At 36.5% G+C, this 18,703-nt stretch overlaps 1 protein-coding gene across 1 annotated transcript in view; it reads left to right on the forward strand.

The window, feature by feature from the left end:
- Window positions 1-18,568, forward strand: part of LOC118751567 (uncharacterized transmembrane protein DDB_G0289901) — a 64,486-nt gene extending 45,918 nt beyond the window's left edge. The window contains exons 2-3 of the mRNA XM_036486390.1: window positions 7,777-9,599; window positions 17,947-18,568. Of these exons, the coding sequence (XP_036342283.1) occupies window positions 7,777-9,599; window positions 17,947-18,019 (1,896 nt within the window). The 3' untranslated portion in view covers window positions 18,020-18,568. The remainder of the gene's footprint in view (window positions 1-7,776; window positions 9,600-17,946) is intronic.
- Window positions 18,569-18,703: the final 135 nt, after the last annotated feature.

Genomic DNA, 18,703 nt, shown 5'->3' on the forward strand with positions numbered 1-18,703 from the left:
TTTTTTTTTTTTTGAGTTTCTCAGTTACCAAAAGGATGGGGTTCAAAGTCACGGCTAAGGTATTTCTGTGATTGCATTCATTTTCATTTTAATTTTAATTTTAATTTCAATGGCAGCGTTGGTTGTGTAATTTTATTTATTAGAGGGAAAATTTATTACGACAAAATGTCGCGCCTACTTGGCATTTAATGAAAACAAAATTAAATTGAAAATTGAAAATATGCATACAAATGTCTGTCTGTATGTATGTATTTAAACAGAAAAGGGGCTAGAAAAAAAATCACTGCCCAGAGTCAGCAGTCAGTTGCTCCTTTTGCGTGTTATAAATTACCCAAATTTCCTTCCTTCAGTATATGTATCTATGTATAACTAGGGTGGCACAAAAATGCATGTAAAAAAGCAAAGTCCGAAATTTTATGCTCTCATCTCCTAAGATGGTTCAATATCGAAAAAATATACCTCTGTTTTTTTTCGAATTAAAAAAATATTTATATGTCGCTCAAAGCGCTCGAAGTTTTGCATGAATGGGGGAAATATTTTTCGTGGAAACGGTGTAGAATTCTTTGAAAATAAATATTTTTCGATCGGAAAAATCTGCTTCTCTTCAGCAGATATCCAATAATAACACCCAATGATTTATTTTAAAATTTTTTTATACAAGCGATTTTTATGGGTCCTCCCCATTGCATTTTTTTTGTGTTTTTAGGGGACCTACAAAAAATAATTAATAGTAAAAAATTGTTAAATAAACAATTTGTCATTGAAAGTCTCTTAATGAGAAACAAAGTTTTCCGATCGAAAAATATTGATTTTCAGGAATTCTATACCATGTCTTTGAAAAATACATGCGACCTTTAAAAATTTTTTGTTTTAGAAAAATAAAACACAATTGTATAATTTTCTTCGGTAAAGAATAATCCATTAAAATTCCGACTTTTTTTTTTGGACCACCCTAATTTCATTACTATTTCATTACTTAACTCTCATTGGCGACAATTCCTTTGATCATTTATATCGGCATCAAATCAGCGATCAAAATTATACAAGACTACTCGCTCGCCGCTCGCCTCAAACTGACTTATGCACGGTCTGTGCATTCTAGCTGCTCCAATTATGCGCTTTACCTCATTTCATTTTCCTTACATCAATAGAGTATCAATAACTTCTAACTGCATTCAGTTTTTTTTTTTTCTTACTTTCAAAGGCGAACAGTTGCGTTGGGGCTCACCGCTGTCAGCACCAGCGCCATAAATTCACTTAGTTTATGAACTGCTCACACCTATTTCAACATAAAGAGTTACCCTCATTTCGCTTGTGTTTGGTGCTCCTCCTTCCTTTTTTTTTGCTTAGACGCCGTCGCTTGCCTTGGTTTTCTTTAGCTTTGGTTGTTGACGGTTTGGCGCGCTCTATTATTAAGGCACTCACTCACTCACTGCGTGTTGCTTTGTTGTTGCGGCGGTTTTGTTGTTGCGGCAGTTTTGTTGTTGTTTTATATTTGAAACGCATCCTGTGGTAATCAGGGTGCGCTTATCATTGAATTTAATCGGATTAATTTAGCAGGGTTTGTTCGATGCCGCTACTCCTTGCGTTGCTTCCTAAAATGCAACGAGGAATTTGAATGTGGGTGTGAGTGAGAAATTCGGTCTGAGGGAGAAGGTTCGAGCGCTATTGCATTGAAGTCATAGTGATCAAATTTGAGTGGGTAACATTTTTATGTCTTTGGAAATGTAAAAAATCAAAAGAAACTGAAAAAGGCACAAGCGAGTTTTTTGGCCCCCAATTTTTCAAAACTCCTATATACTTATCAGGTAACAATTGAGTCATCAACTTATTGTAAGCGTCTGGTTAATAAAACCTAAATTTTTGCTAAACACTCAAAATTTTAACGAAAAATATCTTCGAGATTCGACTGTCCATAAAGAAGGCGAGTTTAAACCAAGCTGGGTCATTCACACTGACCAGAGTCATTGCCATGTCTTTTACATATAAGTACTAGCTCAACCTGGAATAAACTACAATAATCTCCAAACAGTTTTTCTCAAAGCCGCCACCAGATCCTTCTCCAATCTTCATTTTTGGAGCCATCAAGTTCCCAGTCACATCTGACGTGAAAATGAGTTTACAAGTAGCGGCCCAAATCCCATTTTTTTAACTAATACTCGCAGCTTCTGTACTCCACTCTTACTCTGTCTAGAATGGAAGAATGTCCCCTGGAAATTTCCAGCAGCCTATTCTAATATCTTAGTCTTGGTCGAGTACCTCAATCTAAAGAGCGTTAGATCGCCGAAAAAATAGCCTTCGTTGTGAATATCCCGATTCACACCCGATCACTGAAGCCGATGAAGTACCGGCAAGCCATAAACGACATCCAAGCAGAGTCGATTACCAACCTTCACAGTCTCTCATACCAAGAATGTCGTAATTGGAGTTCAAGAAAAACGTCTGCTCTCACCAGGAGCTCTCGCAAATGTGTCGCAGACCTTAGGATACTGCCAAGGTGAATTTCTATAAGGTGGTGTTGTTTCATAAGCTGTGAATAGCTTTTGATTGGCAAAGTTTGAGGGTGGGAGAGTATTTATATTTTCTGATGCACTTTTTAATTCGGGGAAGAAGAGCTGAAATTTGACAATTAACCGCTTAAAGAAAAAACAAAATACAAGTCAGTGTTGTAACTATTTGTTGAATCGATCCCACTTTATATGTATTCGCCTTGGATAGTGCAGTCGATTAAACTCACACCTATCTAACTTACCGAATATATTTATGCCCAGCTTTTGAAGCTTTCCCCGACCTCTCCATCTACCCACTAAGCTAAGACATATCTGCCGTTGGTACGACCTCGTCGAAACAGCGCGTTTTCTGTTCATACCGTTAGTTGAACTTGACCGCTACAATTAATAAATTGATCGATGGGATTTGATCTTAACTGGTTCCTCCTAATCAGATCAGATCATAGGTGAGAACATAAAATATACATATTTCCTGTGGTTGTGGCCCACAGTTCTTTCCAATCATGTATACTCATACTCTGGAATTCTAAGAGCTTTGACAATTTAATATTCGCCATTGACTGACGGAGTTCGGAAGCAACATAAAAATAAGCCCCTATAACAGATGAAACAGAACTCAGGCTGAGAAGCAAACAGCCCTTTACAGAAAAATTTGTTTTGAAAAAAAAACTCATAACATTTTAATTAAAGTACTAAATCTTGTGTTTAAGTGTAAAAATATTTTTCTGAATATTTCCCATTTCGATGCTTTGAAAGTTGCATATAAAATCTTAATTTTCTATATTAAAAAGAGATTTATGACTGTCATTAAAATTTGTCCCACATGCAGTGGACCCAAACACATGCCTGATATAGGCAAAATTAAATTATGAAAATCACATGGCCATCATTGTATAAAGTATTTTGTCGCCCTAAAGAGTGTTTTTAGAAAAAATCACAAGACCGCAAATTTATTAGTTGTTTATGTCAGCACCTCTAAAGGAATACCACTTTCAATAAATTTCTTAGGCAAGGCATGTGAGCGGATGGATACCTTTCTATGTATGTACCCAAAAAATACGAAAATATGCACATAACAGCATACCTATAAAAATGCCGCAATTAGTACGGCACTAAAGTCACCACCAAAGCAAACGAATGGGCGAGCGATCGAGCGAGCGTTGTGTCGGCTGGCTGGGCAGTGGGCCAAATACAATTTTAGTCTAACGCTTCCTATAAAAAGAGTGCATTCAGTCAGACAAACCACACACACGTACACTTCACCATGCTTAAATAGATGCAACGAAATGCGGGAAATAAAACTGAACATGCAATCAGTTATTTTTAGTTATTAGGCCCACTGTGGCTCAACCAATATACATACATATGTAGCAGTGTCATGTCAATAGTGAGACATCGACGAGTGATATTAGATGTCTGTGCGGCAATTTTTCGATTATTTGACACACTTTTTCTGGCGACGAGTGACTATCGGCTGGCAGACTCTACGTAGTGGGAAGCTTTTGCGAAGGTGGCTGTGGCCGTATGGGAATTTTCGAGCAGAAGAATGTGGAAGTCATTACCTAATCGGCTGCTACTGATGCGACCGATGCACGGCGAAATATTTCTGGAAGTTTATGAGTTTGTTCGTTGTTCACTTTAATCACCCTAAAATGACAAGCGTGAAGAAGGTAGACCCATTCGTCGCCAACGGCTCGCGCTGCTTGGAAGTTTGAACTCCCAGTCGTTTTGTCGCTGCAAAAGTAATTCACATCAAAAGTTGCCGCCAATTTTAGTTTCAGTAGTAGGTTCAGTGAATTTGGCACTTATACAGGGGGTTTGATGGATTTGTTGGATAATTTATTTTAGTTCTTTTTGGATCTTTTGTTTGTTTGTCACCCACATTTTTCTGCCGAGCGACGTAAAGGTTTTGATGTTTTCAAACACTTGAAGGTTTGCCATTGCTTGTCGAAGGGGGACTATTTGGACTGGGAATCCTGAAGGGCACTATGAAGCCCTGCCAAGTTCGGCTACGGTATGGTACGAATCGTGGTCGCCCAGCTCATATAACAATAGGCGCAGGAAATGGGCTAATTCAAAGTGGCCAGACCAAGGGTAAAGCGGTGTTAGCTGGGTGAACTTAAGCAGCAAATGAAGAGGTGATTGATGTCTTGTGAGGCTGGACAGGTAATTTACATATCGGAGTTGGCTCAGGCTAGGTAGGAGTTGAACCTGCTATGGTGTACAGGCAAAAACTGCGCCAGAGTTACGCGGGTCTCCGGAGCCTGCTGAAACCCTTCATCTGCGATATTCGGCATTCACCGGGTGGGAGTTGGTAATTGTCATTCGATAAATGCCGTTTCTTGCCGGTCTGTACAACAAAGGCTACGATGGTTAGGTCATTTATAGCGCAAGGGAGACCTTAAAAAACTACGTGTCAACAACTGGAGGGCCGTTGCCAAGGACCAGGATGCTTGAAAAAGATGAAGCTAAAGCTCTGTCCGAGCTGTAATTTATCAACTTAGCAAAATAGTTTGATCCTCTAACTTAACTTCCGAAAAATACCGGCCCCTCAAAACTCCCTCCCTCCGAGGAAACACTCCGCCCATTTCTCGCCGAGCCTGGATATCAATATTTTTATTTCTAGCAGTTGGATAAACATTTTTTCATAAATTTCTTTGGACTAATGCCTAACCCTATATGCGTAACGAATGCCCGGCACAAAAGCAACACCCACTTGCGAAATGCCCCCCTCTCAAAAGCGGCCAACCGTTTGCTCACATCATTATCACCGTCATAAAAAATTACATTTGCAACAACAAAAACAATTAAAGAGCCAAAAACAACAGAAAACGCTGGACGTCACATGACGGCAAAACCAAAAAGGTAACAAAGTGCAAACCAGGCTGTAGAGACTTCAGTGGGCAGTGAGTACACGCATACGCAGATGAAGAAGTATCGAAAAACTGCACATAAATACACTAAAATAGGGCGCAAGTGCATTAAGGCGCAACAGACAAGACATTAGGCAGGTCATTAAGGCGATCAGTTGGTGGTCTGACTCACCGGCGATGGTGGGTTGAGCGCTGGACTGAAGCATCTATTTGCCTAAGCGGCTAAGTAAACACAGCCGCAAAAGTGCTAAAATTTCGCAAAACCGCTTGAAAGCCCAAAACATACATACCGTATGTACATACGTATGTATCCGTAGAAAAATAGGGAGCTGTGAAAGAAATTAAATCAGCACCGATTCTACATACATTCGTGCGAAGGTGCAAAAGTAAAATGTAGCGCCGTTAACGCCGCCGTCGCCGCCGCGCGAATGTATCTTTTGGTAGTGGATGGGCGAATAAAGCAAAGCATTTTTGGGAGCCACCATTTGTTATTTGCACTTATCTCGTTTACGGTGTGGCCAACATAAATATTTATTTGTTTTTAGCTGGCACACTTCGACGCATAGAGGCATGATGGATAGATTTGTAGCTAAGTGTTTTGTTGCTTGGTGCGTTTGAAATGAAATTCGACAATTTAACTTAATTATAGCGCTTTAATGCATTTCCTTCATACGTACATACTTATGTATGTGTGTACGTATGTAGGTTTGGAATACCTGTTTGTCCTATGCAGTCGCTTTGTTTCTCGCACCTTCAATATTTACGCAGCATACGGCGATTTGTTGAGCAACTGCGACCGCTCCGGGCAGCCAGCTACTATTTGGTGGTTCCATTTTCAACACCTCTTTGATTTGCAAGTGTCAATGGAAATTTGAATCTTTTTCGAAAGAAGAAAAGGCACTTCAAAGGCGTAGAACTTAAGAGAAGCGGTGTGGGTAAAGTATAACAATTTCAGGCGCCGAATTTCTTCGATGTCACGATTGTGATAAACTCGTACTTTGAAAGTTCATACACAAAACTGTATTCATCGAAGATGCTCAGCACTGCACCGTCTTCCCGGAACGGATTATAAGAGCCTGACTCAATTGTATGTCCTTTGAATAAAGTTAAGCATTTCTCCGGGATTCCGTAGTCCAGAACTCTCCTGTGGACTTGATAAATCTAAAAATGCTTTGAGTGGAATTTACGGACTAACTAAGTCCGATAAGCGCTAATCTTAACCTGGAAGACATAACCATGTAATCCGACGGTAGGTAAGGCTGCTAATAAATAATGTAAAATATCTATCAAATGTGAACTTTTTCTAAATGGCCTGGCCTAAAGTGCACTAAGTAAAAGAGTGACTTTAATTCTTGTATACGAGTACCAAGTAATTGTGAGGCAAATGAATCGGTCATGACTGGTACGTCCCTTTCTGTCATAAGTATATCTAATGAAGTGGTTGTACGGCTTTTACCCTGAAAGCTGTGCCTTCAAAACAACATCTTTGAATTGGCAAACAGAAGTTGAGCTACAAAATCAACATCGGATTAACAAGTCCAATCTGGCCTACACTGAAGGAAATAATGCATAGTAAAAATGAATACTTTATATTTGTTGTATATGTTGGATTATTAGCTTTTCCTGCTCGTTATTTTTAGTTTTTTTATTTCGCTCTAAGTACAAGTGGCATTTGTTTTTAACTAATACTTTGTTGTAGCGTCTTTTATTTGCTAGGTGTCTATTGTAAGGGAACGCTAAAGAGTTTTCTTCTTTTTTTTTTTTTGCTTCTGACGCCTCATTGTCGCGCTACTCGACGACAGATGTGGAACAATTGGTGGCTATTTGAAGCATACGTCAACTAATTACTATTTTAATTTCTTCAAATAGTTAGCGGGCAAGTTTTCGGCCGATAAAGTCTTTAATCAGAAAGAAAAATGAAGAATGAGGAAAGAAAATTTCCTCAGTAGTATTTTACAAGTGAAAATATATTTTAAATTGAAACACTTATATTTGTACTATTATAGAATGAACAGGTGGATATTTTTCATTATAATTTTAAATATTTGGGTTCATAATTAATTTTTTAGAAAATATTTTTTTGGCTTTAACAAACAAAATATTTAAAAGTTATTAACTGTTCTAGCACATGTGTGACTTCATTGGTAAATGGCGTTCCTAAAACTATACTACATTAGATGTTAATTGCTTATCTTCAAGTATGCACTTCTCAAACGGCGTACGAAATCGTCTAATATTATTTATCGCTAATCTAAGCACTCTACTGGCGCGAACTGACTATATTTTTTTTTTTATTTTAAAAAATTTTTCAAATTATTTTGTTAAACCTTCTACAAAAACGTAATTTCTAGATATTTATACAAGTATTTGACTTTTTTATTTACCTTTTGCAGAAAGACTTCACCGACGACTGCGTCTTCAACGAGAACATGGAGCAGCACAACTACAACACCTACTCGTCCACATTCAATTCGAATTCGCGGCGCGTCTACTATTTGGCGCTGAATCGACACGGTGAGCCGCGCAAGCTGCAAATACCGCCAACCCGCTCGCTCGGCAAGCTGGCCACCTACACGAACGCCATCACCGAAACGGTGGAGGAGGAGCGCGTCGAACAGCTGATAGCGAAGAATTTCGGCGAGAATCGCATTAAGCACGGCATACGCCAACTCTGTGATACGGGCAAACCATTGATCGACCTGATCGATAGCAAACACTTCAAAGCGCACCCCAAGTGCAATCCAAATTCTAGCAATAGCAATAGCAATAGCGGTAGTAGTAGTAGTAGTAGTAGTAGTAGCGGTAGCAATAGTAGCACTAGTGTGAGTAGTAGTAGCAAAAAGAGTAGTAGTAGTCCATTAGGTAATAGTGATAGTGATAGTCCTAGCGGTAGTAGTAGTATTAGTGGCCAATCAATGAACAACGTTCCTGCTGCCAACGAGAGAGGCGAGTCACAGAGCAGCGCAGTCACAAATAGCCATAGTCACCACAGCAAGGGTGGCCAGCGGGGCGCGGATGCGTCCAATAGCTTGAGTAGTAGTATTAGCAATAGTTCGTCAGCGATTAATGGCGGCCATAGTAGCGGTAATAGTAGTCAGAGTGGTCAGGGCCGTCAGCACAACAATGGTGGTGGCAGCGGCGGCGGCGGTGGCGGTGCCAAGAAAAAGAAGAAGCGACGAAAATGCCGGCCGCACGAGAAAGAGGAGGAGCATAATTGCCAAAGGAACCCGTTAGCGCTGCGCAAGCGCGGCAATAATCTCAACAATAAGAAGTGTCGAGAGCAATTAACGCTTCAGCAACAGCAACGCAGGCTGCTAAAAGCGAAGGGTGAAGAAGTGCCCGATATGCCGCTGCCCGCGCCATGCAAGAAGAAGAAAAATGGCGGCGGCGGCGGTGGCGCAAAGAAGAATCGCAATAACCAAGCCCAAAATGGCAACAATCGCAACAGCGTGAGCGGCGACGCAGCCAATGCGAACAATCGACGCGGCAAGAAGCTGAATGCGAATGGAGGCCGACAAGCGGGTGGTGCAGGCGCTGGCAACCGCAATGGTGGCGCGAATCGTAAGCGCGCGCGAAATGGTGGCGGTGGCGCGCAATCGCAGAAGAAGTTGAAAAAGGGGTCGTTGCCGAAAGCGATTAACGGCGGCGCGACCAGCACAACGCAAGCCACCAGCAGCAGCAGCACAATCACCACAGCGGCGACCACAATAACTGCGCGCGATAGCACCACAGTGGCGGCAGCGCTGGCGATGCCGTACACTACCACAGAGATGAGCAGCAGCGAGCTGGATGACAGCTTGGATCCGCGCGCAGAGGCAACAAGTGTGCGCGGTGAACGCGAGCGCGAGCAACGCAATGTGCGCTACAGCAATTCGATGGAAGACGATGGCGCGCAAGCGAGTGCGGTGGGCGCAGCTGATGTTGCCGGCTCGCCGGAAGACTCCACTGAGGCGGATGTCAGCGAAGAGGAGGAGCATGAGGGCACCGTGTCAGATGAAGCCGATGATGCGGATCTCAATGCTGACGGTGACGAATTGTATGACGAAAGCGAGGAGAGTGTGGCGGCAGTGCCGCCAGCTGCATCAGCAGCAGCGGCGAGGGCGGCAGCGGCAGCGGCTGCGAGAGCGAGAGCGACGAGTGGTGACAAGGCGACGTTGGCGCGCGCGCAGCTACTCGGAGACGCAGATGATTTTCTCTACTACGACCAATTCGATTTGTGAGTTTCAAAATTTATCTTATCTGCTTAATTAATTTATGTATGCTAATCAACACTACCACAAATCCCACAAAGACCCACCCATACACACACACAACCACACACCCGACCAACACCTAAACATCCCCAGTCACCTACAAAATATACGCACACACAAACACACCAAATCATCTCCTTATCCATCCATGGCTTCCCATTTGCTCTTGAGAATTGTTTCCATACAAATTCTTATGTTTAATCATTTCTTTTTATATTTGGACATCTTTTTTTTTTATTTTCAATGGAAGTGCGATTAACAAAAAAAAAGTTAGATTTCTTTACTACTTTTCAAAATTTTTATACGTTTTTGTTTTTGTTCATTTGGTCTAAATTAACATTGGCAAGTCGTTTTTTCAAAATTCTTACATACCTTCTTCTAATATCATTCACCACCTACTTGGATATGTGTTTGAGAATTGGCAATAACTTATTTTTTTTAGATATAAAAATTATTAATATTTTTATTTTTTCGATTACAAGTAGTTGGTGGTACTTTTGGAAATTTAAAGTGTTAGGACTGATTTTATTTATTTTTTGTTTTAAAATCCTACTTGCATTCTACAAATCTCCCAGCAAAACCTTGTAAATGTGTGTAAAAGGCAAAGAGAATGAAAGAAGAGAGCAAAATGCGAAAGAGATGTGTACAAAATAAGTAAATAATCTATCACTTACTCGTTGTTATTTAAGCCATTTGTTTATAAGAATATAGACATGCGTACATTTGTAAATTGAACCATTAAAAGTGAATAGAAAGTTGCATATTTAGTAAATAGTAACTACATTTATAGCCGAACACACTTAAGTGCATATTTTTGTAAAGCAAATAGCAAATGCAAATCGCCAAAACGAATTTGTTAATATAAAATAAAAAGGTTTGTAAATAAATATTTATGTAAGTTGTAAAAAGAAACACGAAATTATAATGTAAAATGTATTTCAAGTAATGCAAAAGAACGCACAATGCAAGAGAGTTTGCAAAACTATCCGCATGCGCATGCGCACCAGCACCACCAGCACCCAGAACAATCTAACAACTAGCTACATTTGCACACCATCTACATACAAACACACCTGCTCATTCACGGCACCTTCATCAACTTCATTTCACACTATCGTCTATCATCTTTTCATACATATATATACACATCCAGAGAAGAATTCTATGCCTGAGGATAACAAACGAACCGGAAGTACAGCCTTATACCCGCAAAGTGCGCCAAAAGAAGAGCTTCGGGGCGAAAGAAAATATTTCTACAACAACATATTATTGAACAACTTTGAACTGGATTTGTTAATGCTTTATAGTCGAAGAACCCCAAATGAGATTATTAGCTTTTAACCAAAAGTTGTATGTATTTATCTTCCTGCAATAGTTCTTTGCTTTTAAACACAAAGAAACATTTTAAAGCTCGTAAGTTTTTTATATTTTTTGTTTGATTTCACTTATTTCAACTTTTTTTAGTAAGGACTGGTGGAAAAGAGAAGCTTTTAGGTATAGAAAACTTAAAAAAGCACTTCGTGCGTGCAAAGTTTCATTCGATGCAGACCCATAATGAACTGAGAGAGCTTTTACTATGTGCAAGTCAATACCAAACTTAAGGAAAGCTTAAAAAAGCTCTACACATAAGAAATGAGATGCTTAACACCGATCCTACAAGTCGGGATATATTTCCAAAATAATTACGATCAGAGAGAACTTTGATTATTTGAAGCTCTATACAAAAAGTTTAGAAAGCTATAAAAAGCAGATTGATTTCAACATTTAAGATCAAAGCATATCCCGCGCAAAAAAACTTGCTGAAAATTTCGCTAAATTTAACAAATACGTACGTAAACATGAAGGCGTGAAGAGCATTTTTCAAGTTTTCTATGGGTTTTAGATTTCATATGTGCACAGGCATTGCAAAAGCTCTATATTTTCGTTACAGAAAACTCCCAAAATAATTACGCGTGTGAAACATTTTGGGTATCACTGATTTACATAAGTATCTGCCATCAGTCCAAACAATGATTTTCATTTAATATGGTTTAATCGTTTAGTAGAGAGCTACATATATTTCTCTGTAGTCCTTCGTGAATTTCTCTTTCCGAATTAACCAAGGAAAAGGACATTAATCTAAAGTGTTTAGCCTGGAGGAGTGGTCTGGCGGTTCGAAACCAATGAAAGCTCTGAACTGGATAAAACCTCCACCTACTTTGCTCTTAAGGCTTTAAATGGCATACATTTTGAATTTTCGGAATCTTCAATCAGACCAATATTAAAAAAATATATATATTTACGTTAAGCATTGCACTGTAAAAATTCATTTTAACAAAGTCAAAATTTTTTTCTTAATACTTGGATTTTCTTTTTTTGGAAAATCGCACAAGGCACCAAGAACGCGTTCCGGTTTTGGTTTAGTGCTGAATGAGAACAAAATGTGTTGTCAAGAACGTTCCCAAAAAAGAATCAAAAGGGGGCCAAAGTATTGAGAGCAGATTGAACGGGAACAAAATGAAAGCAAAAGGTTCAGGAACTTTTCCGTTAAAAAAAAAAAATTTAAAAAAACTCACGGGGACGTTCTAAAGATGAACATAACGAGAATAAAACTTTTTGGAACAATTTCAATGAGAACAAAATAAGAAAGAAAGTATCGAGAATATTTCCAAAGAGGATCAAATGAGAACAAAAGTCTGGAGGACGTTCTACTAGAGAACGAAACGCGAACAAAAGTTTTGAGAACTTAACGTTAAGAATGAGAGAGACAGACGTCTGCGCGTTGGGATGAAAAATTGTTGCAGTGAGAACCTTCTTATCCTCTTTATTGGCGCTCGCAGTGAGAACCTTTATTGTTAATTCTGAAGCTGGATAATTTTAGCTTACCAATCTTATACCATTAGGGTGTACTGCCTATTTATGTAATAATTTTTTTATTTTCTGTGCACGAAAAGTTCGTGTCTTAAGTGTTTCGTTGACTTCATTTGCACAGTTATCTTTCCGTTCTTTATTTGATTCATTTTAATATTCAAACATTTCAAACTAATGGAAGGCTATGATAAAAATTTTGTTCCCGCTTCCATTCTCCCCGACTATTTCAGAGAAGATTTGTTCCCGTTTCTTTCTCTGTAAGAAAGGTGCCGAGACTTTAATTCCCAACTGGTTCTTAGAGATACATTTACTTAGACTTTTGTTGCCATTTGTTCTCCTAGAAATGTTGCCGAAAGTATTTTGCGCATTCTGTTTTCTCTTGGGAACGTTCCATAGGGGTTTTTCCTTATATAATTCCCGTTGAGAATGCTCTCAACTGTCTTATTCTCACTTTCGTTTTTTCTCGCAGATTTTGTTTTTTCATTCTTGTTTGGGTTCTAAGCGTTCCTGTGAACAAAACTTCGAGAACGACACTTAGTTTCGATCATACCTTTTGTTCCCTGTCCCTGGTATGTATGTACGTCTGTTGTACAACATATTGGAAATCAGAACTGCTCGACTTGCACAATTTCAAGGTAAATCTCCACCAGGATTGTTTATGGAGCTTAGTAGTTTCCCATGCCGATACTCATCGTTTAAAGTGCACCATATAGTAGAGCTTTCGCTAAAGCTTTCACTAAAGTACTTAAAAAGCTTTTGGAAGTACTGCAAGCGTACTCCATTAAGTGCTTTCAGTAATTTGACTTTCTAAAAATCACTGCCATTTGTTTTTTTTTTTTAATTTTTCCGCTTTAGAGAACCTAAGTACAAAAAACTCATAGATACCCTTTTTTGTAAAGAAAAAAAATCTAAACAAGCTAACTTAGTTCTTTTTGAAATCCAATTTCTAGGCAAATAGTTCATCAAGATTTAATTTTTTCGAATTACTGAAAAATAATTCAAGGAATAAGATACTTGATTTGCCAATAATTTTAAAGTAATTTTTTTAATAAATAATTTCTCTATGCTTCGCCGCAAAACAAAGCAATAACACACAAAACAGACTACATACATACATAACTTAGTCATCACATTATCACTTATCATTCCCAAACCTCATCTGCATATAAACCACAACATCTCAACAACTTGACAAAAAAAAAACCGAAGTAAGTATAAATATTTTGGAATAGATTTAATTGAAAGCATAATGGATGCGGATAGAATTGTTGTATATGCTATATAAAATGCACTACTGTGCACACACGTCACCCATAAACTCCCAGATGTATGAGACTAAGATCAAGAAGCTTAAAAAGTAAACGAAAAAGTAATCAAAACAGCCACAAACACTTAACAGGAAATATGCAATATTAATAAGCAATTGTATAAGAAACCTCGCTGCCTCTCAGTAAGTAGATAACTGTATGTATAAAAAAAAAATAATGGAAAATAGCAATAAACAAAAAATAGTAAACAAAAAAAAAAAAACACTGAACTAACGAAATGCGAAACAAATCGAAATACGAAAAGAATAGAGTAACTAAAAAGAATGCAATTAAAAATGCTCAAAAAATGCGCCTTCAATGAAAATAGTATTAAGTATTAAGAGGATGAAAATATAGAACAAAAAAACCAAAAAAAAAATTACAAAAAACAAATATAAAGTAGTGAAGTAAATAAACCCAATCGCACAATAACGCTGCCTAAATTATAAAATAATGTAAAAAAAATAATAATCATAAAAAGTTAATTAATAATAAAATATAAAGTTGGCAATATAAGCAACTTAACTCAGCTATGATTAGTCTATTTTTACTTGAATATTTATTAAAATCCATACACTTATGTATATTTTTTAACGTAAACTTAATTTTATTTTGTAATTTTTATATTAATTCTTTCTCTAATTAAGCAGCTAACTAATAAAATATTTTGCTAAATATTTAACCTAAAAAAAAAAAAGAAAATGAAAAAAAAAAATCGAAAACTAACACGCGAGCGCATATACATCACACAAACACTTGCATACACACACGCGACACACCTATGAAAAATATACAAACAAATTTTTAATTTGTAAAACGAAAAAAACTTTTTACCATTAAGTTTTATTTAAATTATTTTATAACTTTATTAAATTCTCAATTGTTTAGTTTATACTTGTAAAGTTTGCGAGAGAGAGAGAGAGAGAGAGAGAGAGAGAAAATCAAAAGAAATTACTGAGACAGACGAGTGGTCAGATCGAGGATGCAGGCAACAGCTGATGATTATAAGCAACAAAACACTGCATAACTACTACATACACAAACACACACACACACACACACATATGCAAATGTGTTTATTTCATGTAAATGTAAACAAAAAATGCAATATTCTTAAGTTTTTTTTTAGGTTTAAGTCCAGAGAAAAAATTAACTATTTAATGATAAACAGGAACTTAATTAATGAAAATTGCAATGATATTGATGATGATGATGATGATGATGATAATGATGATGATGCTAAAAATGAAGTTGAAAACAAAATAAGCAAAAATAAATGAGATACATTCAACTAAACAATATTTTCGTAAAAGATTTATTATTTAATTGCTGACAACAAATGTGAGGGAATTTGCATGATTTCTTTTTTTTTGAATACTTTTATTCGAATTTTGTAGAAATTGAATTATTATCGAATATTTTATTAAATACTATTTGTGCGTATTTAGTTTTTTGTAGCTGCTTATATTTGCATGCATGTAAAATTGTCGTACAATATGAGGAAATTTGTATTGCACACAAACATGGAAGCTAAAAACACTGTCAAATAAAAATGTGCTTAAGGATATTCTAAGAGGATGAAGTGTAGTTAGTATGTACTTCTCCGGCAGACTCATCATTCTAACCGCCAATTGAAACTCTAATTTACGCAGCACGAATACAAAAACATTAACAGACACATTGATTGTGTGGATAACAACGGGACAGGGGGACAAGGGGAGAAGGCGGCGGTGTAAATCGCAAGTGTTTGTTGGAATTTTCTATGTGTTTTTTTTTGTATTTAACATTTTTTATAATGATTTATGGAGTATGAGTATAACAAAGGAGAAGATGTGATAAATTGCTCTTCTGTTCAAAAATACATAAAATTTTTCATGAAGTGGACCAGGCTGTTGCATTTAAAACAACATACGCGACAACCTAAACTACTTTAAACACTTAGCAACATATTGCGAGACATCTGTATATTGCTGAACTCATGTTGCTGGGGATATGGATGCCGCATTTACTGCTGCATTTTAACCCCAATAATATTATTGTGCAACTTTTTTGTCTGCAACATGTCTTTAGCAACACTTGTATTCAGCATGTTTCTGGCAGTTTTTTTTTTTTGCTTGCAGTATGTTTACAGCAACATATGTTTTAAACATATTTCAGAAACATATTTATAGATGTATGCTGGTAGGAAAACTACGTATGCAACACAATTTGGGCATGCAACTTGTTTTCAAAATTCAACGCGAGTTCTTAGCTACTTGAAACTTGCACCTTATTAGGCTAGAATTTAATGGGCTACAAAACTGCAAAATTAGAATTTTCCTTAAGATTATTAATAAAAAGTTTGTCGTTGCTTTAAAATTTCGTAGAATTTTTCTAATTTTTCTATAAAGTTTGCAATTTAAACCAACATAAATATATGGTATTTGTTAGATAGTTAGCTGCATTTTTATAAAAAAAATAATAATAAACATTAAAAACACAAAAGAAAAAAATTGTCAAAACTGGTGAAAAGGTCGTGTCCCTATTATTTTTCACATAACTGTAGCTCAAAAACGTCGAAAGTTTCTGGGCTTTTACCCAGCTGTTATTCAGAAGCATAATAAAAATACTTTCGAATTTTCAACTTTTTTATGGCTAGCGAATCTTTGAGGGATTACTTAGTCTACATTTTGTTTTCGAGGCCCTGCCGAAATATTGATATAAGGTATATTCAAAACAGTAAAAAAAAAATTGCTAAAAAGTTATCATTATTGCGCAACCTTCACTTCTTTATCTATTCAAAGAAAGTCGCATTTCAGTGTTTTGTTATACTCACTTAGAATCAACAAATTTCATGTTTTTCATAAACAGATTACAGTAGCTTTAGTTAATTTTTTTGTGTGTTTTAATAACAGCCGAAGCTAATGCATATATACGTACGTTGCAAATATGCAGTGAAACTTCGATATAACGAAATCTAAAGGATTGTTCATTTACTTCGAAAAAGTCATACAACCAAAAGTGTCGAAATTATTTTCTAAATCATTTTTTTATTAATTCATTGTTCTCTTTATATCTAGGTCTTACTGTATTTAGTCCCTCTTTGGTATTTTAATTTTTTTTTGGTTAGTCATATGTATGCTCCACAACTAATGAATTTCATTTCCCGGTAAGTTGCGTGAACAGAAATCGCTAAAGGTTCTTTTATAATAATCGAAATCAGTGATGGTCAAAACGTAGCACGCGCGGAGAGTTTAAATTTTTTGCATTTTCAACCAGTGACAAACAAAGAAAAAGCCCTTACACTGAGCTTTTGAAGCTCTATAAGGGATAAAAGCTCTCTCAGGTTGATGCGTTTTTAAATAAGCGATGCCCAGAAAGAGATTTTACCCTCTGCGTGCCGACATTCAGTTTATATAATACTTTTCAGCACTTTTTCTGTAAGATATGTCTAGATTTAAAATTTGTCTTTATTTTAAGACAGACATAAAAAAAAACATAGCCCGCGAGAAAAGCTTTTCAAAACTTTTTATACACAGCTTTTATATCGACGCGCACACAGTAAAAGCTTTCTCTAGCAGTCACTACAAACAATATGTAGATGCGTCGGGTGAAGTTGTTAAAAAAAAATGTTACTTTCAGGAAAAGCTTTTACTTTGCGCTTAAGGGGTGAAAGCTCTCTCCGGCCATCACTGATCTATATATATGTACATACAAAAAAAAAAAATATTGATTTTAAGTGGCATGGATATTATAGATTTTTGATTTCATACTACTGCATGTTCTTTCTCTACTAAATACTAAAACTCAGCTTGCTAACTTTGCTCTGTTGATGTCTTGCTTTCCTTAAATACTTGCCTGTTACGCATGAAATTTCTCGCAATGTTAAGCATGCTCTGTTATTGCTAGTGTTGATGTGAAAAATGTGCATGTGAAAAGTGCTTTGTCTAACTAATTATTTATCCTCATTCATTGGTGTTTTTTTTATTTATTTCTGTTTATAAAAAACTTTCAATTTTATTTTTCGAAATTAATTTTTACTTGAATTTAACAAAAATTCTCTATGTATATTCCTACGCTTAGTTGTTGCTTTTTATTATAAATAAGTATGCGCTGCAATCCAATCCCAAAACGCTTTTCTCAATTTCTCTCTTCTCTCACCCATTTTTTATAGCTTGCCATTTGGTCTGTGGAAATTGCTTGCGATCTCTTGGTTGACGTTTTGGACGCTACAAAGGCGAGCGTAGCACGTGTGAAAAAAAAACTAAAAAAAGAATAGCTTCATTGGAAGCCCCCCCCCCACCCGTTTTTAAGATAAAGACAAACAAAAGCAACGAAATTCTAAATTAATATTCAAATTTTTTTTAAGTGTAGCGTGCTTTGTAATGCTGTCTCGTAGATTTTTGCTTATATTCACTTATGCTTACTAAAATTATTGCCTACTTATTGTATTGTATACTTTTTGAAAGCAAATTTCAATGCCATCAAACCAGAAAATAAAGGCTAATATATAAATTAAAATCGAAATCTCAAATCCTACAGGCTGTAGCTCGAACACTTTCTTTATTTTTTGGGCAGAGCTTTTTGTTAGAAAAAAAACGCCAACCCCAACAAAAAGCCTGTGAAAGTGCAATCGATGCTAAGACAATGCCAGCAACGGAATTCATAGTTACTAAAAAATATTATTAGGTACTTGAGTAATGTAAAAAGGAAGAAACTTAGTAAGAGTATAATGAATAGGAATAAATTAATTAAAAAATTTAGTTGCGCTACTTAAAACTAAATTATTTGTATTTTAAGTCAAAACAATCAAAATATGTATTTATAAGTAGTTATAAAAATATTTACTTTAGATTTTCATAGTCCTTTGGTTCCTCTATAAGCATAAAAATACAAAAATTTATTGGTATTTAAGTTTTATTTAAACTTTT

Source organism: Rhagoletis pomonella, unplaced genomic scaffold (assembly GCF_013731165.1).
Source record: "Rhagoletis pomonella isolate Grant_MI unplaced genomic scaffold, Rhpom_1.0 Rhpom_scaffold_00001, whole genome shotgun sequence".
Classification (NCBI taxonomy): Eukaryota; Metazoa; Arthropoda; class Insecta; order Diptera; family Tephritidae; genus Rhagoletis; species Rhagoletis pomonella.